Below are 25,187 nucleotides of genomic sequence, written 5' to 3' on the forward strand. Positions count from 1 at the left end.
TGAAAGTTGAGAGCTTATCAACCTATATTAAATCTAGAAAATAATGTACAAATCCAATTCACTTTCAAGAAACTCATGTAAAGCCATAAACAAATAACAAAAAAATTTGTAAAGTACAAAATTCATTCAATTCCTGTTACCCCAAGTTATCTGTAAAAATAGACAAATCTTATGAGTATATAACAGTTGTTAGAAAATCCCATTATACACTAAAATGACCTAAAATCCCCAAATCGGAAATTTGGTAACTGAAAACCCCAGAGTGAAATGAACTTAAGCCTTATAAACAAGCCCAGTGACAGAAGATGAGTCAGTAAACAATTATTACATTCACTAAAATAAAACATTAAAGTCACAGCATTAAAAAAAGAGGATACTGGAATTTCCTAGTGGTAAGTTCTGCCCGTTGGATAAGAATCTGCCTACCAATACAGGGGGACATGGGTTCAATCCCTGGTCTGAGAAGATTTCACAAGGCACAGGGCAACTAAGCCTGTACACCACAACCACTGAAGCCCACGTGCCTAGAGCCTGTGCTATGCAATAAGAGAAGACACTGCAATGAGAAGCCCACGCACAACAGAGCCCTCTCACTACAACTAGAAAAAGCCTGCACGCAGCAGACTCAGCACAATCAAAAAGTTTTTAAAAAAAAAGGATATCAATGCAACTTGCCACATTCTATATTAAAAATGGTCTATAACTCCATTATCTTTATTACTCAGTATGTTTGGCTGCCAGTTCCCACCTGTCCTAGACAGACTACTAATTTAAATGGAAAAAAAGGACAAAAGGACAAAACCAGTGCGTAACCTTTACATTGCTTACCAGAACAGATTATTTCTCAATCTTCTTATGTTACACTCTAGTGTGTATCTTTGGATTTCACATAAAGCCAATGAACTGACTCTGTATAACTTCGCTATCTCCTCTCCAAGTAAGCTCCTGAGTTCTGAAAGTGGTACTTTTCTTAGTTTCTTTCCTTTTTATGATATTCTAAGTTTGGGCATATTTTATGTTAAGTAGTTTCTTGGCAAACCTCCTGCTGGTGACTGGTTTACAGATGTGCAGGCACAAGTACATCTCCAAAGAGCCATGGGAAACCAGGATGCCTCTCCAGCTACGAACAACTGCCTCTCCAAGCCACACTACAGTGAGAATGAAACAGACAGTATGGGTAGTGAAACCAGGGTCTTTGATGACATCCTGAAGCCACTGAATCAACTTACCCTAAACCCTGCTCAACCTCTGGACCTCTTCTTATGAAAGTTAAGAGATTTCCACACAGTTTAAGGCATTCCAACTGCATTTTCTGTTACTCTGCTGAAATCACTCTAACACAAGTGAGATGGCTAATTCTACGTGTAAACACAGCTATACTATTGTACCCAGACCCATACCCAGTATGCTTGCTCAAAACCAGTTTAGATGTCATTGTGTACAGGTATTTTAGATTTAATTAACTTTTCTATCAGTAGACTTTGAGGACAGACTTCATATGAAATCTTAAGAGAACGAACTGCAGTCCCTTAAAGAAGAAAGAATTCTGTTCCAGACCGCCTTTGAACTCAAGACTGCAACAACAACTCCTGCCAGAATTTCCAGCCTGCCAGAAGGCCTTAAAAATGACAGACCTGCTGGCCTCTACAATCATGTGACCCAATTCCTTAAAATCAATCTTTCTTTCTCTCTCTCTCTCTTTCTCTCTATATATATGTACTAAAGGTTTTATTTCTTGAAGCAATAAGCTCAACAGTTTTCCTTATATTTATTACATTTAAAGAACAAAGTTGTTTTTTTAAATAGATTTGATATTATTAGTTAATAATAATAAACTGCATATATTCAGAAGGTAAAATTTAAGTAGTTTTCACACAGGTATTATACACTTGTGAGACTTTGGCTACAATTAAGATAATGAATATATCTATCACCCCCACAGGTTTCCCAGTACTCCCAGAATACATTTTTAAAACAAAAATTGGATTAAACTTCCTTTGTGAACTTTCTCCAGTTCATAATATAGAGGGTAAACAATTTTCCTCATTATCATTTAATTTTTACATAATTTAAAGAGCTATACGGTATTCCACAGTAATAATACACCCTAGTTCTGTTTAAGAATCCTTCATTGTTAGATAACTGTTTCTAACATTTTGCTACTATAAGCAATGCCACGAAGAACAGTTTCACAGCTTTATCTATATAAAGTCATGATTACTTCCTTATATGCTTCTTTTGAAAAAATAATTTATTTATTGGTTACACTGGGTCTTCCTTGCTGTACACAGGCTTTCTCTAGCTGCACTGAGTGGGGTCTACTCTTCGTGCGTTGCATGGGCTTCTCATTGTGGTGGCTTCTCTTGTTGCGGAGCACAGGCTCTAATGCACACGGACTTCAGTAGGTGCAGCACATGGACTAAAGTAGTTGTGGCTCATAGGCGCAAGAGGGCTGGCTTAGTAGTTGTGGCACAGGGGCCTAGTTGTTCCGAGGCGTGTGGAATCCTCACAGACCAGGGACTGAACCTGGGGCCCCTGCACTGGTAGGCAGATTCCTATCCACTGTACCACCAGGCAAGTCCCCTTATATGGTTCTAAAACTAGAATAGCTGATTTATAGGACACATTATCTTTTAAGAAATAATTATTATAATATCAACATCCAATATTTACACATCATTTAGTATGTGTCACACACTCTACCCTTAACTACGCTCTGAAAGTTATACCAATTTTCACTCTCAAGCATTACATAAACATACCCATCTATGATTCTATCAATAAGTTTTTAAAAATCCCTGCCCTTCCCCAAATGAAGCCCAATGTAATTCCAGTCAAATCTCTATACTGGTAAGTTTTCACACCTCATCTCCACCTAAATGCATAAAAATACATAAGACCTTCTCATAAGGGGGAAAGGAGAAGAAACCTTTATTTACAGAAATTAAAAGGTAATATAAGGTTGCAATAATTGCAACAATGTGGTATGGTAGCAGAACATGCAAAAGGGTCAATAAATAAGGAGAGCACAGAACATAAGGGAACTTGGTTAAAGATAGCAGAACAAAATAAAATAAAAATGATTTAAATATCTAAAAATTTGAAACTAAAACAGAAGTTGAAAAAAACTTCAGAAAAACATTCTCATAATTTTCTAGAAGACTATGCATAAGACAAATCACTTTCCCTCAAAAAGCCCCAAACTGACAGAATGACCATATATAAAATATAAATTAACAAAGAATACAGAAAAAGTTAAAGGCAAGGACCAGAATGGGAAAAGTTAACTATGATATATGAAACATGTGAAGCATCAACATCTATATTTTAATAAATCTCCCCAGATGGTAAGAAAATGTCAAAGGAACAAGCAATTCACAGAAGAAATGGCAAAAAAAACATGAAAAAAAAATTTAACCTCACGAGTAACAAAAAAGTATTATTTTCTCTTGTGAGTTGGACAAAAAATGTAAAATCAATAATGAACTGTGACTCATTAAACAAGGCATTCACACAAAATTATAATGAATATGTAAATTGGTATAAGCTTTCTTATATGTTAATTTGGCTGTAATTAGTAACATTAAAAAGCTGTATCATTTAACCTAACAATTCCACTTTGAAGAATGTATCTATAAAAAGACTCAAGATTATACATAGATTTACATTTAACGGTGTTTGATAAAGCATTACTAAAAGAAACTAAAAACCAATAGTCTCAATGCCTATTTACAGAGGAAAGTCTAATAAAATATATCCAAATTACAAAACTACAGGGAAAAAATGGCTATGATATAGGAAAAAAATGTCTATTTCACAGAATATTGATGTCAACTTAATGATTAAATAAGGTGTATACTTATTCACACAGACAAAAATGCCTGCCAAGAAACTAAAATGAGGGAGCCAGTTGGCGTCTCTTTGCTGTGCTGTCCTGTGCTAGCCACTCAATTATGTCCGACTCTAACTCCACGGACTGTAGCCCACCAGGCTCCTCTGTCCATGGGATTCTCCAAGCAAGAACACTGTAGTGGGTTGCCATGCCCTCCTCCAGGGTATTTTCCCAACCAGGCGATCAAACCCAGGTTTCCCACGTATCGCAGGTGGATTCTTTACCGTCTGAGCCACCAGGAAAGCCTTTATTGGCCAAATGTCAGAGCATCTATGTCTATGTCTCTATTCTACTCATTTATGTTCTTTATTTCTACATTTCCAGGGCTTTAATTCACCAGTTATTTTTTTATAATTCTATATAGAATCAGGTGAGAGAAGTTCACCAGTTTTTGACAGGTAAAAAATATGTTGTACTTAAATTATGTTTCCTTTATGTATGTGTGTGCTCAGTGGCTCAGTCATATCTGACTCGTCAACCCCATGGAGTGTAGTCTGCCAAGACTCTCTGTCCATGGGCTTTTACAGGCAAGAATACTGGAGAGAGTTGCCATTTCCTATTCCAGGGGATCTTCCCAACCCTGGGATCAAACCCATGTCTCCTGCATTGGCAGCTAAATATTTTTGCTAATACTTACTAGAAATTATTGGGGTTTTGTTCCTGGTTTATGTCTTCTTCTAGTAAACCTTTTTTGAGTTATAAAGGAAAACTGCCTATATGTTAAAAAGAACATTGATGCTGCAGATATTTCTTTTAAACATAAGATACATCTCTAAAGATATGACATACGGCATAGTACCTTCCAAATTCTAACAAATGACTTTCAACAAAATTCTGCACACAAATGAAAAGAAATAAGAAATCTGAAAGTCTTAAGTAGTAATTGCATGATTAGCAACTATTATATTAAGTCTCTTCTATAACATTCACTTTAAGAGTGACATACTAGTATGGAGGATGACACTACAGTAAGCATAAAAAATGGTAAACTACTACAGAGGTGAAAATACTTCACATATTATCTCATTTAAGCTTCACAATTACTCAACAAGTATTATCTCCTTGTAACACAGAGGCTCAAGAGACACTAAATAATTTGCCCATTATCACACACCTACTAATGGCAAGAGTAAAACAATCCCTCAGCCTGAGTGTCCCATCCCCTTTTCATCATGAAGCAAAATGGGTTATTTGCTTTCTCAGAGAGGGCTCAAAAACCACAGAGCAATCTAACAGCTGTCTTTTAGTTCACTCCTTTTCCCTTTCCCCACCACAGAATTTAACTGCAGACTTCTTTCAGCTTACTGACACCCATAGCAGTCTATGGCTTCTGCAACTGGCATCTGTCCTACTGCCTGCTACTGAGTTTTACCCTTTCGACTTCCTTTTGGCTGCTTGGGTTTGATCCAACCAAAGAACTCTGGGGCTCGCTTCCCAGGTGGTGCTAGTGGTAAAGAACCCATTTGCCAATGCAGGAGACTTAAGAGACACAGGTTTGATCCCTGGGTCAGGAAGATTCCCTGGAAAAGGAAATGGTAACCCACTCCAGTAATCTTGCCTGGAGAATCTCATGGGCAGAGGAGCCTGGTGAGCTACCGTCCATGGGATCGCAAAAAGTCAGACACGAATGAAGTGACTTCGCACAAAAAATTCATTTTTTAACTTCTGGTGGTTAACCAGTCAATCACAGCTGATCAGATGTGACAAATTTTTTACTCTTCTTAACAACTTTTGCTGTTAATAGAGACTGTTTTTAAGCTTTCAGGAAAGTTTCTTTACTTCAACTTCTGGGTCAGCACCATTCCTGATATCTGATCTCCACATAGTCAAATTTCACTAAAGACTAACACTAAAATATTCATTTCTCCCAAACACCTACCCTCTGTGCTTGGTTATAAACAATTATTGTATTATTAATCTATTTCTGCCCTCACAATCAACCACCAAGCTATGATAACAGCAAACTTTACTGTGTGCTTACTATGTGCAAATGTCTAGGTTTAGCCCTTCACACAGTTTGTCTCATTTGATACAACAAACCTATGAGTTAGGTATTGTTATATCATTTTCCAGGTGAGGAAAACAGAGAGGACATAATAGTGCAAGAAGCACAGATTCCAACTATGCTCTCAACCATTACACATAGTTCCCATTACTATTACCTTATAACATCTGCATCAAAATAACCTATTTCTTGTTCAGCTATTCAGGAAATACCAGCAGGGAAACAGAATCCCCACACCCCTTCCACGTCCACCTTACCCTTTACCTACTTTCCTACAGATTCCTTTTAAACTACTGACAATCCTCTTGCCATACATCACCTCCTAATGGGCACCTACACATTCTAATCTATGTACGTTACCTCTAAATTTCAACACATGAGGCTAACTCTTTATTTCCTGTAACTCAAAGAAGGAAGTCATTACTAGTTAAGATTTCGATTTCTTTCCTTTAAAAGCACTATTTGTGTTTTATTGATGTAATAACTAAAAGCATCTTCCTATAACTTTTACTGATCATGCAAAATTCACAATCCTGAAAGGTTCATTTAGTTATTCTGGAACAGAAAACAATACAGTATTTGTTTCATAAATATTTTTCTCAATTCAACTCAACAAATACTAAGCAATAACATAAGAAAAACACCGTGAACAACAAAACCAGACCGCAGGATACTTTCCATATAAATCACTAAAAAGATGAACAGTCAAGATGGCCATCATTAAAAAGTTTACAAATAATAAATGCTGGAGAAGGTGCGGAGAAAAGCAAACCCTTCTCCACTGTTGCTGGGAATGAAACTGATGCAACCACTCTGGAGGAAGGGGCCAGAGGTAGTATTGATCATCAATGGCCAGTAAGTTAATAATCAATTTTGGCTATGTAATGAAGCCTGCATAAAAACAAAACAACAACAACAACCAAAAAAACGGGGGCCAAGGGTTTTCAAGAGTTTTCCCCTTTAGGGAAGCAGTATGCCTCCCTGTGTACCATGCCAGACCCTAAGCTTCACAAAGACAGAAACTCCCCCTTTTGGACCCTCACCATATGTATCTGTTCATCTGATTGTTGATTCATATCGCTTACTGTCAAGTTGTAATAAATTTGTAAGCCAATGAATAAATGAAGTTTCCTGAGTTCTTTGAGCTGTTATACCAAGTTAAATGAACCCAAGGAGGGGGTTGTGGAAACTTCTGATTTATAGCTGGTTGGTCAGAAGTGCTGGTAACAACCTGGGATTGTGACCAGCATCTGAAGTAGAGTGCAGTTTTGCGGGACTGAGCCCTACACCTTTGGAATCTGCTTCTAACTTCTAGTAGACAGTGTCAGAATTGAGACACCACACCAGCAGGGTGCTTTAAGACCCTACACACACACACACACACACACACACACACACACACACACACACACACACACACACACACACACACTGGGTCCAACAACCCTTTCACAAAGGTTACTCAGATTTATCACTGCCCTGCTTTTTTCTCCCCTTTGAGGAATGTGTCCATTTCCTCTAAGTTGTTGAAATTATGAATATAAAGTTGTCATAATTCCTGTATCATTTTAACATCTGTAGGGTTGGAAGTGATATTCCCACTTTTGAAGTGATATTCCCACTTTCGAACAATCACATATTGGTTTTATTCTACAATGTGAGAGACCTGGGTTCAATCCCTGGGTTGGGAAGATTCCCTGGAGAAGGAAATGGCAACCCATTCCAGTACTCTTGCCTTGAAAATCCCATGGACGGAGGAGCTTGGTCCAGGCTACTATCCATGGGGTCACAAAGAGTCAGGCACGACTGAGCAACTTCACTTTCACTTTCACTTTCAATCTATTACCATATTTGTTTTCTATTTCACTGATTTCCACTCTTGATTTTCTTGTTTTTATTTACTTGGAGATTAATTTGTTCTTTTTCTAGATTCCTAAGATTGCAGTTTAGATCACTGTGATATGGATCATATACAAACAAGACTGGCCATGAGTTGATAATTGGTAAAGGTGGGCCATGGGTACATGGAGTGTTATTTCATTATACTATTTTTAAATTTATGCATAGATTTGATATTTTACATTATACTTTTTAAATAAAACAAATAAACCTTTTTCTGAAAAAAAATCAATGTTGGAATTTTCATTAGAGTTGCCCTGAATTTGCAGACTACCTTGGGTAGTATTACTACCTTACAACTATTAAGTCTTCTAATCCATAAACACAAATATCTGTAATTTATTGGTGTCCTTAACCTCCTGCCTTGTAATTTTGAGTGTAAAACATTTTCATTTCCTTGACTAATTTATTCCTGTTATTCTTTATGATGCTATTGTAAATAGAATTGTTTTCTACATTTTTTAATTCATATTTTTCACTGTTAAGAGTATAGAAATGCAACTGATTTTTGGATGTTGATTTTGTTCCCTGCTACTTTGCTGCATTCATTAATTCTAACTGTGTGCATGTGTGTGTGAAACAGAGTTTTCTACACATAAAATCATGTTATCTATAAAAAGACATAATTTTATTTCTTATTTTCCTATTTGGGCATCTATTCTTTTTCTTGCTCTGGAAATTCTATCACCATGCTGAACAGAAGCATCAAAAGCAGGTACAGGTATATCCCATTTTTAGAAAGTTCATTTTACACCACTTTGCTTTTTATAGAAGACCTACATTAGTATCTGTTTTCACTAACTGTAAGAGGAGTTTTACTGTTACCAAAAAAGGTAAAAAGCAAAAATAGCATTCAGTATTGATTTTACACTGATCCATTACAGAGGCAGAATGCACTCTGAGCAATGAGAGTGGCACTACCAAGCTCCTTCCCTCGCAACTATACTCACAGTCTTAGCATCAGGCTGCCATAGCTGTACTTTATCTCAATTTATTTTTTGATTTTATTAGCAAGATGTGTCCTAAAGTAATTGTTTCTTCCCTTTACACCATTCACTTACAGAAGGCTTCACAAGATCCCTCAGTTTTCAGATAGCATGGGGAAACTATAGTCTTGTCTTCTACGTGATTTTAGAAAAGCTTTCAGTCTTTCATCACTAAGCATCATGTTAGCTGTGGAATTTTCATATATGCTCTTTAATATGTTGACACAGTTTCCTTCTATTCCTAGTTTGTTGACTGTTTCTATTATATAAAAGTGCATTAAATGGCCAAATGTTTTTTCTCTTTTTGAGAAATAGAGACTAAGAGACTAAGACAAATTTTTAGTCTCGATTATCATGATTTTTTTTCCCCTTCATTGTAATAATATATTACATTGATTTTAATACACTGAATCATTTTTGCAAACCAAGAATAAATCTCACTTGATCATAGTGTATAATCCTTCCAAAACATTGCTGAATTTAGTCTGTTGAATATTCATCAGAAGTATTATTCTACAGTTTTCTTGTAGTCTTTGCCGAGCTTTGGTAACAGAGTAATGCTAGGCTTAGAGAATGAGTTTGAAGTATTTCTCCTGTTAAATTTTTTGGAAGAGTCTGGATAGGATTAGTGTTAATTTGTCATTAAATTTTTGACAGAAATCATCAGCAAGACCATCTGGACCTGGGCATTTTTTGTTGAAAATTTTTTTATGTGTTGTGAAATATGAACAAAATCTGTACTTAGTTAATAATACTGTATCACATGTTAATTTCCTGGGTTTTTTTTTTTTTTTCAGCAACATGGTATCTCTTTATATTCTCAGAATTGGGTTAGAAGTTTCAAGCCTCATTCAAATTTTTTATTTAAAGATAACTAACATAATAAACTTCCTAGATTTTTAACAGCAATATTAAATGCCGAAATATATGGAATTGTATCAAAGTTCGAGTGAATATAAATTATAAATCTAGCAAACTATTCATACTAACTCAAACAAGTGGTATCAAAATGTCATAAATATTTTGGCTAGGCAAAAATTCCTCAGTTTTCTGAAACATATATTATACATACTATTTATATACATATATATTTATGCAAAATCTTTTATACTTTATTGATAAAGGGTTGAGAAAGAACATCAAAAAAAAGAGAGACAGAGAACCTGGAAAACAAAAACTAAATGAAATGGGAACACTGAATATGAAATACAAAAAGTGAAACAAACTAGATAAAAGTAAAGTCATACAGTCCAATTCTTCTTAAACATGGCTGCTCATTACAAACACATCTGGAACCTTGGAGAAAGAAGCAATACTTGGGCATTTGTATTTTCCAAAATTTTCCAAGATAATCCTGATATGCATCTGGATTTTTAGAAGTGATTACAGGTTTTTCTATTAAATGCTAGTTTCAGTGATAAAGAATTCAATGATTTTCTGTTGACCAATCATAACACAATGGTACTAAGCGAATAGTTACATAATCAAAGAAAAGATTTTATCAATTTTCACAATCAATAGCCAGGCAAAAATCAAAAGATAATTGTAATTGCAAGCCATAATGGAAACATGACTAACCTAACAAGAGAAAATAATTACATACAATTTAAGGGGTTATGTAGAGTGATGTGGTAAGTGGAAGTGCATACATGCACGTTTTCATCCACACAGCCAATCTATGTCTTTTGATTGGTACACTGAATCCATTTACATTTAAGGTAATGATCAATATTTATCATCCTATTACCATTTTCTTAATTGTTTGGGGGTTATTTTCTATAGGTCTTCTCCTTCTCTTGTGTTTCTTGGCTAGAGGAGTTCCTTTAGCATTTGTTGTATATAGCTGGTTCGGTAGTGTTGCTCTCCTAACTTTTGCTTGTCTGGAAAGCTTTTGATTTCTCCATCAAATCTGAACTACAGCCTTGCTAGGTAGAGTATTCTTGTGGTAGGTTCTTCCCTTTCATCACCTTAAACACATCATGCCATTCCCTTCTGGTCTGTAGAGTTTCCGGTGAGAAATCAGTTGGTAACAGTATGGAAGGTCCCTTGTATGTTACTTTTTGTTTTTCCCTTGTTGGTTTTAATATTTTATCTTTGTCTTTAATTTTTGTCAGTTTGATTACAATCTGTCTCATTGTGCTCCTCCTTGGATTTATCCTGCCTGGGACACTCAGCACTTCCTGGACATGATTGTCTATTTCCTTTCCCATGATAGGGTAGTTTTCAGCTATTATCTCTTAAAATATTTTCTTGGGTCCTCTCTCTCTCTCTCTTCTCCTTCTGGCACACCAATAATGCAAATGTTGTCCCAAAGGTCTCTTAAGCTATCTTCATTTTTTTTCATTTTTTCTAAATTCTGTTCTGTGGTAGTGATTTCCATCATTCTTCTTCCAGGTTGCTTATGTGTTCTTCTGCCTCAGTTATTTGGCTATTGATTCCTTCTAGTGTAACGTTCATCTCTGTTTGTTTGTTCTTTAGTTCTTCTAGGTCTTTGGTAAACATATCTTGCATGTTCTCCATTCTGGGTCATCTTCACTACCATTATTCTGAATTCTTTTTCTAGAATGCTGCCTATCTCCACTTCATTTAGTTGTTTTTCTGGAGTTTTACCTTGTCCCTTCATCTGGGACATAACTCTCTGCTTTTTCATCCTAATTAACTTTCTGTAATGTGGTTTTCGTACTAGCAGTTATGGGAACATGGTTCCTCTTGCTTCTGTTTAACAGGAGATGAGGCTAACAGGCTTATGTAAGCTTCCTGATAGGAGAGACTGAATGGGAAAAACTGGGTCTTGCTCTGGTCGGCAGAGCCTTGATCAATAAAGCTTTAATCCAATTATCTGCATATGGATGGGGTTTCCCTCCTTCTCTGTTAGTTGTTTGGCCTGAGGTGACCCAGCCCTGGGCTCTATGGTAGGGTTAATGGCAAACTCCAAGAGGAATTACTTGACAGGGCACCTTCCAGGACTGCTGCTTCTAGTGCCCCCATCCCCACAGCAAGCCACTGCTGAACCACACCTCTACAGGAGACCCTCCAACACTAGCAGGTAGGTCTGGGTTCAGTCTCCTGAAGGGTCACTGCTCCTTTCCCCTGGGTCTCGGTGTACACAAGATTTTGTCTGTGCCTTCCAAGAGTGGAGCTTCTGTTTCCCCCATCCTGTGGAAGATCTATCTGTAATCAAATCCCACTGGTCTTCAAGCTCAGATTCCCAGCTGGATCCCCAGGCTGGGAAGCTTGACATGGGGCTCTGAACCTTCACAACAATGAGATAAGTTCTTTGGTATTACTGTTCTCCAGTTTGTAGCTTGCTCATCCAGCAGGTATGGGATTTGATTTTATCATTATTGTGCCCCTCCTACCATCTTATTGTAGCTTCTTCTTTGTCTTTGGACCCGGGGTATCTTTTCTTGCTGGGTTCCAGTGTCCTCCTGTTGATGGCTGTTCAACACCTAGTTGTCACTGAACCGGAAGTCTAGAGATTTTTTTTTTAGTACAGATGCATCTCTTTAATAGTTATATGTCTATTTAGATTTTCTATTTCCTCATGATTCTTGGTAGGTTCTGAGCTTTTATGAATGAGTGCATTTCATCTAAGTTACCCAATTTGTTAGTGTAAGTACTTCAATCCTTTTAATGGCAGAGTAATACTCAACTGTATAAATATAACAGACTTTGCTTATCATCAACTGATTCACACTTGGGTTCTTTACACTTCGGAGCTACTGTGAATTATCCTGCTATGAACATCGGTATAAAAGTTTTTGTGTAGACCCTGTTTTTATTTCTACTGGATATATCCTTAGGAGTAGAAGCTGTTCTGGGTCACATATAATAATCTGAGGAAATTCCAGGCTGCTTCTCAAAGGAGTCCACTGTACTATTTAGAGTCCACCAATAATGTACGAGTCTTCTGATTTTTCCACATCTCCCCCTACACTTGTTATTACTTATCCTTTTAATTATGGTCAACTGATAGTGTGAATAAGGTGGTATCTCATTGTGGTTCTGATCAGTATTTCCCTAATGACTATGATCTGGAACATCTCTTCATGTGCTTATAGGCTATTTGCATATCTTCTTCAGAGAAATGTCCACCGAAATCCTTTGCATTTAGTTCTAAGAGTTCTTTATATAGTCTAGATACAAGCCTCTTATCAGATATATGATTTATATATTTCTCCCATTGTGAGTTCTCTTTTCACTTTTCCAATGGGTCCACCAAAGGAAAAAAGTTTTAAATTTTCATCGAGTCCAATAAATTATTTTTTTCCTTTGGTTTCTCCTTTTAGTGCCGGAACTAAGGTGGCTTTGGCCAATCCAAGGCCATGAAGTTTACTCCTAGATTTTCTTCGAACAGTTTTATATGGTTTTAGCTCTTATATTTAGGTTCCTGATCCATTTTCCGTTAATTACTGTGTATACTGTGAGAAAGGGGTCCAATTTCATTCTTTTACATGTGGATAGACACCCACTTGACCCAGCACTAATTGCTAAAAAAACTTATTTTTTTCCATAGACTTGTCCTGGTATCTTCATAAAAAAAATCAACTGACCATAACTAAGAGGGTCTGTTTCTAGACTCTCAATTGTATTTCACTGATCTCTATATTTATCTTAAAGCCAGTACCACACAGTCCTGATCATTCTAGTTTTGTAGTAATATTTGAGATCACTTTGTAGGAGCCCTTCAATTTTGTTTTTCTAATTTTTTTTTTTTGCTTTACTAGTTCACATTTTGAATTTTCATATGAATCTTATGATCAACATGTCAGTTTCTGTAAGGAAGCCAGCTGGGATTCTGAAAGAGACTGAATAGAATACGTACATCAAACTGGGGAGTATTATGAATCTGATCCAATGTCTTGCATTGATTTAGGTCTTAATATTTTTTCAATGATATTTTGCCGTTTTCAGGGTACTGCTGCTGCTGCTAAGTCACTTCAGTCGTATCCGACTCTGTGCAACCCCATAGATGGCAGCCCACCAGGCTCCCCTGAGCCTGGGATTCTCCAGGCAAGAACACTGGAGTGGGTTGCCATTTCCTTCTCCAATGCATGAAAGTGAAAAGTGAAAGTGAAGTTGCTCAGCCATATCTGACTCTTAGCAACCGCATGGACTGCAGCCTACCAGGCTCCTCCATCCATGGGATTTTCCAGGCAAGAGTACTGGAGTGGGGTGCCATTGCCTTATCCGTTTCAGGGTTCAGTTCAGTCACTCAGTCGTGTCCGACTCTTTGCGACCCATGAATCGCAGCACGCCAGGCCTCCCTGTCCATCACCAACTCCTGCAGTTCACTCAGACTCATGTCCATAGAGTCAGTGATGCCATCCAGCCATCTCATCCTCTGTCGTCCCTTTCTCCTCCTACCCCAATCCCTCCCAGCATCAGAGTCTTTTCCAATGAGTCAACTCTTCGCATGAGGTGGCCAAAGTACTGGAGTTTCAGCTTTAGCATCATTCCTTCCAAAGAACACCCAGGGCTGATCTCCTTCAGAATGGACTGGTTGGATCTCCCTGCAGTCCAAGGGACTCTCAAGAGTCTTCTCCAACACCACAGTTCAAAAGCATCAATTCTTCGGCACTCAACCTTCTTCACAGTCCAACTCTCACATCCATACATGACCACTGGAAAAACCATAGCCTTGACTAGACAAAGCTTTGTTGGCAAAGTAATGTCTCTGCTTTTCAATATGCTGTCTAGGTTGGTCATAACTTTTCTTCCAAGGAGTAAGCGTCTTTTAATTTCATGGCTGCAGTCACCATCTGCAGTGATTCTGGAGCCCAAAAAAATAGTCTGACACTGTTTCCACTGTTTCCCCATCTATTTCCCATGAAGTGATGGGACCAGATGCCATGATCTTCATTTTCTGAATGCTGAGTTTTAAGCCAACTTTTTCACTCTCCTCTTGTGATCACTCACCTAGAGCCAGACATCCTGGAATGTGAAGTCAAGTGGGTCTTAGAAAGCATCACTACGAACAAAGCTAGTGGAGGTGATGGAATTCCAGTTGAGCTATTTCAAATCCTAAAAGATGATGCTGTGAAAGTGCTACACTCAATATGCCAGCAAATTTGGAAAACTCAGCAGTGGCCACAGGACTGGAAAAGGTCAGTTTTCATTCCAATCCCAAAGAAAGGCAATGCCAAAGAATGCTCAAACTACCGCACAATTGCACTCATCTCACACGCTAGTAAAGTAATGCTCAAAATTCTCCAAGGCAGGCTTCAGCAATACGTGAACTGTGAACTTCCAGATGTTCAAGCTGGTTTTAGAAAAGGCAGAGGAACCAGAGACCAAATTGCCAACATCCACTGGATCATCGAAAAAGCAAGAGAGTTCCAGAAAAACATCTATTTCTGCTTTATTGACTATGCCAAAGTCTTTGACTGTGTGGATCACAATAAACTGTGGAAAATTCTGAAACAGATGGGAATACCAGACCACCTGACCTGTCTCTTGAGAAATCTGTATGCAGGTCAGGAAGCAACAGTTAGAACTGGACATGGAACAACAGACTGGTTCCAAATAGGAAAAGGAGTACATCAAGGCTGTATATCGTCACCCTGCCTATTTAACTTCTATGCAGAGTACATCATGAGAAACGCTGGACTGGAAGAAGCACAAGCCGGAATCAAGATTGCCAGGAGAAATACCAATAACCTCAGATATGCAGATGACACCACCCTTATGGCAGAAAGTTTCAGGGTACAAAGGCTTACAATTTTTTAGTCAATTTACTCCTAGATATTTCATTCTTTTTAATGCTAATGTAAGTTTTCTTAATTTCACTTTAGACAGTTCACTACTAGTGTAAAGAAAAACAGATTTCTGTATATTGATCTTCTGCCACCTTGCTGACTGCATTTATTAGTTCTAACAGATTTTTAGTGGATTACACAGAATATTCTGTACTGTGTATACATGCAAACACACACACACACAAACTGATTAGAGTTGGTTTTACTTCCTCCTTTCCAAATGGTTACTTTGTGTTTCATTTTTTTACCTAATTGCCTTGGTAATGTTGAATAGAAGTGGCAAGAGCAGACCTCCTTATTTTTCACAGATGCCCTTTAACAAGTGGAGGCAGTTCCTTTTTTTTCCTATTCTGTTCTATTGCTGCCCTACTTTTCAGAGCGTATATGGACACAAACTGTCTGGAAAACAATGTGGTTATGTGTCAAGAAATTTCAAAAGTTCAAATCCTTTGACCTAGTAATCCCATTTCTATAATGAAGTTAAGGGAATAATCAGATGCAAATAAGTTTTATTCAAAAAGGCATATGGACTCACTGACTGCTAGAATTATACGTGCTTATTATACAGAATCTTTTATCACTCATTACTTCATTTCTCATCAAATCTATAATTCAGAACTTGTTAGGACTTTTTCTAGCAGATAAATTTCTGTTTGGTTAAAGGTATATGAAAAGCTACAATAACTACTAGAATTATCCAATATAACTCTTCAGTATAGGAAACTGTAGTTGAAATGCCTGCAAGAAATAAAATGTGCAACAATGGAGGAATGAAATATGGTCTATCCAAGTGACACTATGCCAATAAAAAAGCAAGTTATTAATGACAGAAGCAGAACTTCAGTTTGGGAATAAATAATCACATGTATAGAGAAAAGAGATATTAAGAAAATTACAGAAAATTTCATTAGTGATAATATCTGGGTCATTTTATTCTGTATGTGTTATTTCCCAAATTTAAACCAGTAAACACCACTTTTTTAATCAAATAAAGTCTAGTATTTTTCTTTCTCCTCCTCTGCCTCACTTTAAAAAGTTGCTGTTGTTGTTCAGTCCCTAAGTTGTGTCCAACTTTGCAACACCATGGATTGCATGCAGCACCCCATTCTTCCCTGTCCACTACTCCTGGAGTTTGCTCAAACTCATGCCCATTAAGTCGATGATGCCATCCAATCTTCTCATCCTCTGTCGTCCCCTTTTCCTTGTGCCTTCAACCTCTCCCAGCATCAGGGTCTTCTCCAATGAGTCAACCCTTTGCATGAGGTGGCCAAAGTATTAGAGCTGCAGCATCAGGCCTTCCAATGAGTATTCAAGGTTGATTTCCTTTAGGACTGACTGGTTTGATCTCCTTGCAGTCCAAGGGATTCTCAAAAGTATTCTCCAGCATCACAGTTCAAAAGCATCAATTCTTCAGCACCCAGCCTTCTTTATGGTCCAACTCACATCCATACACAGCTACTGGAAAAACCATAGCTTTCACTATACAGACCTTTGTCAGCAAACTGTTATCTCTGCTTTTTAATATGCTATTTAGGTTTGTCATAGCTTTTCTTCTAAGTAGCAAGAATCTTTTAATTTCGTGGCTGCAGTCACCCTCCATAGTGATTTTGGGAACCCAAAAAAGAAAGTCTGTCACAGTTTCCATTTTTTCCACATCTATTTGCCATGAAGTGATGGGGCTAGATGCCATGATCTTAGTTTTTTGAATGCTGAGTTTTAAGCCAGCTTGTTCACTCTCCTCTTTCACCTTCATCCAGAAACTCTTTAGTTCCTCTTTACTTTCTGTCATTAGAGTGGCATCATCTGCATATCTGAGATTGTTATTTCTTCTGACAATCTTGATTCCAGCTTGAGTTATCCAGCTCAGCATTTCTCATGATATACTCTGCCTCACTCAAAAAAAGTTACTAATTCTAAACAGTAGTAGTGCTACACAAAAAGAGGGTATAAGATCTTAAAACTCTGCATCCCTGGTCTAGATACCTTAATTGGAAATTTCACATAAAATATCAGATACAGATAAACATCTGAGACAAGTTTTATCTTTTATATGACAAAATTAATACCATACTACAGGCAGTCCTCCAATGTAAGAGACACAGGAGATGCAGGTTCAATCTCTTGGGTTGCAAAGATTGCCTGGAGTAGGAAATAGCAACCCACTCCAGTATGCTTGCCTGGAAAATCCCATGGACAGAATGGCCTGGTGCGCTAAACTCTACAGGGTCACAAAGAGTCAGACACTATTGAGCACATACACAGCAGCATATAAAAAATTTAAACTTACAAACGACTTTCAATCCTGCATCAATAACCTGCTAGACACTGCACCATCACATGAAAATTGTATTTTTAATACAACAACCAGTTTATTACTTTTTTAAGTTGGGAAAAAAGAAGACATAGTATAGAGATGGTACGTGCAGACTCTTTAACAAAGTTTCTCCTGCTTATTAGATAAGACTCCACAGCCTGTATTTAAATTCTTTCACTTCTCTTGAAAACTCACCACCTACAACTGAAATTTTAATGATTACAAATTAACAGAGGAAAATTTCTAGGCAGCAATAAGCTTGTCATTCATGTATCAGTTTGATCTAGTTCTAGCAAGCACTGATCTGCCTGGTTCCCAGAAGCTCAGTTGATTCACAGACCAGATGTTTTTCTTTCCCTTGTATATCTCAAGCACTGTTCATTAGAACTTACTGATTTGATGGAAATATTCTATAGTCAGGAAGATGCACTGGAGAAGGGATAGGCTATCCACTCCAGTATTCTTGGGCTTCCCTTGTGGCTCAGCTGGTAAATAATCTGCCTGCAACGTGGGAGACCTCAGTTCGATCCCTGGGTTGGGAAGATCCCCTGGAGAAGGGAAAGGCTACCCACTCCAATATTCTGGCCTGGAGAATTCCATGGACTGTGAGTCCATGGGGTCACAAAGAGTCAGACACGACTGAGCGACTTTCACTTTCTTTCAACCTATAGCTTCACCATCCAAATTGCAGCCAGTAGTCACATACAACTATAGAGCACTTGAAATGTCGCTAATGTAACCAAGGAACTCAACTTTTAATTTTATTTAACTTTAATTAGTTTAAATTCAAATAACCACATTGCCTAATGGATCCTGTATTGGTCAGCCCAAGTCTTGAACTGGCACAGTGTGTGGAATGAAAAAAATGACCAAATCAATCAATAATCAATAATTCTCTCATCACAAAACCAATGAAATATCAGCATGTGTGCATGCTCAGTCATTTCAGTTCTGTCCGACTCTTTGTGACCCTATGGACTGTAACCCAGCAGGCTCCTCTGTCCATAGATTATGATCCACACAGTCAAAGGTTTTAGTGTAGTCAATGAAGTAGAAACAGATGTTTTTCTGGAATTCTCTTGCTTTTCCTGTGATCCAAAGGACATACGCAATTTGATCTCTGGTTCCTCTGCCTTTTCTAAATGGAGCTTGTAAATATGTTAAGTTCTCCATTCATGTACTATTAAAGCCTAACCTGAAGGATTTTGAGCATTACCTTATTGACATGTGAAATGAGTGTAACTGCACAGTCGATAATTTGAATGTTCTTTGGCATTACCATTCTTTGGTACTTGAATGACAATGATCTCTCCAGTCCTGTGGCCATTGCTGAATCTTCCAAATTTGCTGGCATATTGAGTGCAGGACTTTGACAGTATCATCTTTTAGGATTTGAAACAGCTCAGCTGGAATTCCATCACCTCCACTAGCTTTGTTCATAGCAATGCTTCCTAAGGCCCACTTGACTTCACACTCCAGGTGACATTTTGCCATAAGCATTACTAAACTGTTTTCTTGATCTTCAGGAAAACTCCAAATTAAAAAATTACTCAATTCTCTCATTAAACAAATACTAGTATTAAATGTAATATAGCTAACAATTTACACAAAGTAATTTTAATACTGGTTTGTTTATCCAGGATATTATGTTAATTTTAAACATGAAAATACTATTTTGCTATATTGATACTATTATTTCAGTCTTTGTTTTTAACCTGAATACTAAATATTTACATTTTGATATGGAGAGCAAATCTTGGGCTTCCCTTCGGTGGCTCAGACGGTAAAGAATCTGCCTGCAATGTGGGAGACCTGGGTTCGACCCCTGGGTTGGGACGATCCCCAGGAGGAAGGCATGGCAACCCAAACCAGTATTCTTGCCTGGAGAATCTCCATGGACAGAGTAGCCTGTCGGGCTACAGTCCATGGGTCGCAGAGAATCAGACACAACTGAACGACCAAGCACAGCACATGGAGATCAATAACTGAAGTTTTTACTTTATACTTCATATAACTGTAAAACAAAAAGTCTCCTCTAATCAGAGAATTATAAACTGCATTAAAAATTTTAATTGAACATTATTAAATTCATTCAGAAAGTATTCTGTAAATTCATAATCCTCAGTTGAAAGAAGAAAATAACAAAGCAAAGCTTTTGCTGCAACATAATTCATAGCTTAGTTGACGTTATGAACAGGGAAGTATGCACACAAGAGTACTAAAATTGAAACAAGTAATTGCATCCCACCACAGAAACTAAAGATCTAGAGGTACAGGAAATGTTTTCTTATACCTCACATTAAAAATAAAAAGACTATAAAGGACAAAAAGTTCAAAGATTCCCTCAAAAATAATTAAAAAGAAACAGAATTGCTTAAAGATGAAAAAAGAATTAGGAAAAAAATTCAGAATTAGTCTCTCCTGCATTCCTTCAGTTAATTCAGAAAAAGCTCCTTTAGCCTCTCTGTGATCCTGCACAAAAATATACAGTGAAACCACTTAATGTTGTTTTCTTAAGGACACTGTGGTGGAAAGTGGGAAGACCAGCCATGTATAGTTCAGTCGTTCAGCTGTGTCCAACATTTTGCAACCCAATGGATTGTAGCACGCCAGGCTTCCCTGTCCATCACCAACTCCTGGAGCCTTCTCAAACTCATGTCCATTGAGTCGGTGATGCCATCCAACCATCTCATCCTCTGTCATCCCCTTCTCCTCCCGCCTTCAATCTTTCCCAGCATCAGGGTCTTTTCTAATGAGTCAGCTCTTTGCATCAGGTGGCCAAAGCACTAGAGCTTCAGTTTCAACATCAGTCCTTCCAAAGAATACCTGGACTGATTTCCTTTAGGATGCACTGGTTTGATCTTCTTGCAGTCCAAAGGACTCTCAAGAGTTCAATATCACAGTTTAAAAGCATCAATTCTTCCGCACTCAGCTTTCTTTATGGTCCAACTCTCAACATCCATACATGGCTACTGGAAAAAATCATAGCTTTGACTAAACGGACCTTTGTCTGCAAAATAATGTCTCTGCTTTTAAATATGACGTCTAGGTTGGTTATAGCTTTTCTTCCAAGGAACCAGCATCTTTTAATTTCATGGCTGCAGTCACCATCTGCAATGATTTTGGAGCCCAAGAAAATAGTCTGTCGCTGTTTCCATTGTTTCCCCAAGTATCTGCCATGAAGTGATGGGACTGGATGTCAGAATCTTTAATTTTTTGAATGTTGAGCTTTAAGCCAGCTTTTTCATGCTCCCCTTTCATTTTCATCAAGAGGCTCTTTAGCTACTCTTTGCTTTCTATCATAAGGCCAGGTAAGGCCTCACTAAACAACACTCAGGTAGAGACCTGGAGAATGAGAAACTAGCCTTCAAACCGTGTGTGTGTGTGTGTGTGTGTGTGTGTGTGCGTGTGTGTGTGCGCGCGTGTGCGTGTGCGCGTGTGCGTGTGCGCAAATGTGTGTGTGTTGGGGTCGGAGAGGTATCTGCAGGGCAAAGAAGTACACTGGCCTATCTGACCAAACAAGCAATGTGACTTGAGTTTGGTGAGCAATCAGAAAAACTGATTTGGGCTGGGTTTGGGAAAATAAACAAGGATGTGATCCACAGATCAGAAAAAATATGAAGTCCAGGATACGTTACAGGAAAAGTACTATACTAACTTGGCTATAGTACAAGATTAATAAAAAACAAAATTTGTCAACACCCTCACTCATAAAATCTTAATTCTCACTACATAGTAAGAGAAATATTTCCCTTTAAAGGGTGAAGAAATAACAGGCTCAGAAGGGCTAAAGACCTTATTAAAAAGCTAAGTCTCTAATTTCAGACATTCCAACCAAAGTCAAACAGGTCTCCTTTCTACTACACTGTAAGAAATAATGAAAACTAACATGAAAAAGGCAATATGGGTTGAAAGTCAGGCTAAGAAATTAGCTTTATTATGGGGAAAAAACTAATGAAAGTGATGTCAATTAAAAAGATGATTCTGATGATCTCCATAAGAAATACAGACTACTTTCAAACATAGGTTCCTTCCTAAGAAATGGTTACTATATATAACATCAATCATTTTTATACTTTGGTCCCTAGAAGAATAAGATAGTGGATGTGTATAGCTGTGGACGGGAGGAGGCTAAGAATCATGCTCAATCAGAACATACCTACTTTAACCTATTTTTTTGAAAACGAATTCTACTCTTTGAAAACCATTTATCAGGGTGTCAATCTCGGTTTCAAAATCTTACTCTGAAGATCTAAAACCTATTGGAGGGAGAGCATTTCTTCTACCCATCATATATCCTGTAATAACTACTTTTTAACTACTTCAAAAAGCACGCTAGTGTCTTTTCAGCTCTTTTTGCTAAAAGTCAACCATATACTACCATAGTTTATCAAAAAGCAATTTCAGGTTAAAATTTTTGCCTCCACACTTTTAGAAATATATATGCCTGCCATAAACTTTATTTGTAAGTTGAGGCATTTTAACATTAAAATTGTAAGGTAAATATAGTCTAACACTGCTACTATAAACTGCTTCTCAATCACTAAAAAATAAAGACTAAAAATTATATAGCATAGATATAGATATGCTAGATAGCATATTAAAAAGCAGAGATATTACTTTGCCAACAAAGGTCCGTCTAGTCAAGGCTATGGTTTTTCCAGTGGTCATGTATGGATGTGAGAGTTGGACTGTGAAGAAAGCTGAGCGCCAAAGAACAGATGCTTTTGAACTATGGTGTTGGAGAAGACTCTTGAGAGCCCCCTGGACTGCAAGGAGATCCAAACAGTTCATCCTAAAGGAGATCAGTCCTGGGTGTTCATTGGAAGGACTGATGCTGAGGCTGAAACTCCAGTACTTTGGCCACCTCATGCGAAGAGTTGACTCATTGGAAAAGACCCTGATGCCGGGAGGGATTGGGGGCAGGAGGAGAAGTGGATGACAGAGGATGAGATGGCTGGATGGCATCACTGACTCGATGCACTTGAGTTTGGGTGAACTCCGGGAGTTGGTGATGGACAGGGAGGCCTGGCGTGCTGCAATTCATGGGGTCGCAAAGAGTCGGACACGACTAAGTGACTAAACTAACTAAAAATTATATATTGAGCCCCCCCCCCAAGCAAATATTACTAGTGAATGCTTTACGTGTAATACTGGTACTAAGTATGCTTTGACATTTACTTAGGTGACTCAAAAACCAGTAAGGTAATACATGTAAAATAATTCAACACAGCTATTTTTAAAATAGAGTTTGACAACCAAACTGAAAAATGGCAGAAGACATAAATAGACATTTCTCCAAAGAAGACATATAGGTGGCCAACAGTCACATGAAAAGATGCTCAATATCACTAATTACTAGAGAAGAGCAAACCAAAACTACTGTGAGGTACCTACCTCGTACCAGTTCAAAATGACCAGCATTAAAAAGTCTACAAATAACCTGCTAGAGAGGGTGTGGAGGAAAAGGTTGTCCTGCACTGCTGGTGGGAATATAAGTTGGTGCAGACACTATGGAAGATAGTATGGAGGTTCCTCAGAAAAGTAAAATAGAGTTACCCTATGATCCAGCAATCTGATTCCTGGGTATATATCCAGACAAAACTACAATTCAGAAAGATACGTGCACCCCAATGTTTACAGCAGCACTATTTACAACAGCCAAGACATGGAAACAACACAAATGTCCACTGACAGATAAACAGAAAAGAAGATGTGGTGTATATACATACCACTCAGACACAGAAAAGAATGAAATAATGCCATTTACAGCAACATGGATGGACCTAGAGATGATCATACTAAGTGAAGTCATACAAAGACAAATATCATATGCTATCATTTACATGTAGATCTAAAATGTGACACAGTGAACTTACCTACAGAATAAAACAGACTCACAGACATAGAAAATAGACTTGTGGTTGCCAAGGAGGAGGGGAGATGGGGGACAGAAAGATTGGGAATTTGGGATTATCAGATGCCAACTATTATAAATACAATGGATAAACAACAAGGTCCTACTATATATCACAAGGAACTATAGTCAATATTCTGTTTATCATCACATGAAATTCATATCAGAATATGGAAAAGAACATATATAAATGTAAAACTGAATCACTTGTCTATACAGCACAAATTATTACAACACTGTAAAACAACTATAATGAAATAAATTTTTAGAAAAAAATTTAATAAGTTTGATATTAAGGCAATGGTTTTACTGTACCTAATAAATACTTAAATAATCAATACCAAAATATATAAATTAGCAACATCATGAATACAGAGCTGATTATATAAATATGCACACATACCTTTATCCTTCTTAAAGTCCAAAGCATCTTCTTTATCGGTCACTATTTCCTTCATATTGATAATACTCTGGTGGGTAAGCTGCCGGAGAATTTTAATTTCTCGAATTGCTGTAATAGGAAACCCTTCCTTTTCATTATCCAGGCGCACTTTTTTTAAGGCTACCATTTCTCCTATTAGAAAAGTAAATAAAATCAGGTTACCAACTAACAAAACCAAATAACATTTTAAACTTTTATTTTTTTCTTTTTGGCTGCGCCGGGCAGTTCATGGGAATCTTAGTTCCCCAACCAAGTATCAAACCTATGCCCCTGCAGAGGAAGCTTGGAGTCTTAACCACTGGACCACCAGGGAATCCCCCTATTTTTAATTCATAATTTCAGTTCCTACCTCTTGAAATTACAACCCACAAAATATATTTTGGTTTCCAATATACCAAATTATAAATTTATGGTTCAAAAAGTCTCTGGTTAAATAAATTATGGGGTATTTATCAAACTACAGAATACTATATAACTGTTAAAAAGGATACAGTAGGTCCAAATGTATTGTTATTTTATGATAAGATGCATAAATGAAAAAAAGCAAGATAATGAGGGTTGATACATTACACTGCCATTTTTTTTTTTTAAATGAAGAGGGAACACTAAATATACACCTAATTTGCTTATACATATATAAAATCTCTCTAAACAGATGCAAAAACTCTGGACATTAAACAGATAAGAAGATATGCTCATATATATTAACTTGTCCAAAGATGCACAGTTATCTAGTACTGAAACTGGGACTCAAAATCTGGTTTAGCTGTCTCCAAACTATGTGCTCTTCCCTCAACACTAAATGATTTCATAATTTACATACAACTAAGTTTTGTAACAGATAATCTAAGTATTGAAGTGTTAGTCACTCAGTCATGTCCGACTCTTTGCAACCACACAGACTGTAGCCCGCCAGGTTCCTCTGTCCATGGGATTCTCCAGGCAAGAATACCAGAGTGGGCAGCCATTTCTTT

At 37.4% G+C, this 25,187-nt stretch overlaps 1 protein-coding gene across 4 annotated transcripts in view; it reads right to left on the reverse strand.

Moving 5' to 3' along the window:
- Positions 1-25,187, reverse strand: part of CDK13 (cyclin dependent kinase 13) — a 125,623-nt gene that overhangs the window by 57,591 nt on the left and 42,845 nt on the right. For all 4 annotated transcript variants that reach the window (XM_061415377.1, XM_061415375.1, XM_061415376.1 and 1 more), the window contains exon 5: positions 24,175-24,345. In XM_061415377.1, the coding sequence (XP_061271361.1) occupies positions 24,175-24,345 (171 nt within the window). The remainder of the gene's footprint in view (positions 1-24,174; positions 24,346-25,187) is intronic.

Source organism: Bos javanicus, chromosome 4 (genome assembly GCF_032452875.1).
Source record: "Bos javanicus breed banteng chromosome 4, ARS-OSU_banteng_1.0, whole genome shotgun sequence".
In the NCBI taxonomy this organism is placed as follows: Eukaryota; Metazoa; Chordata; class Mammalia; order Artiodactyla; family Bovidae; genus Bos; species Bos javanicus.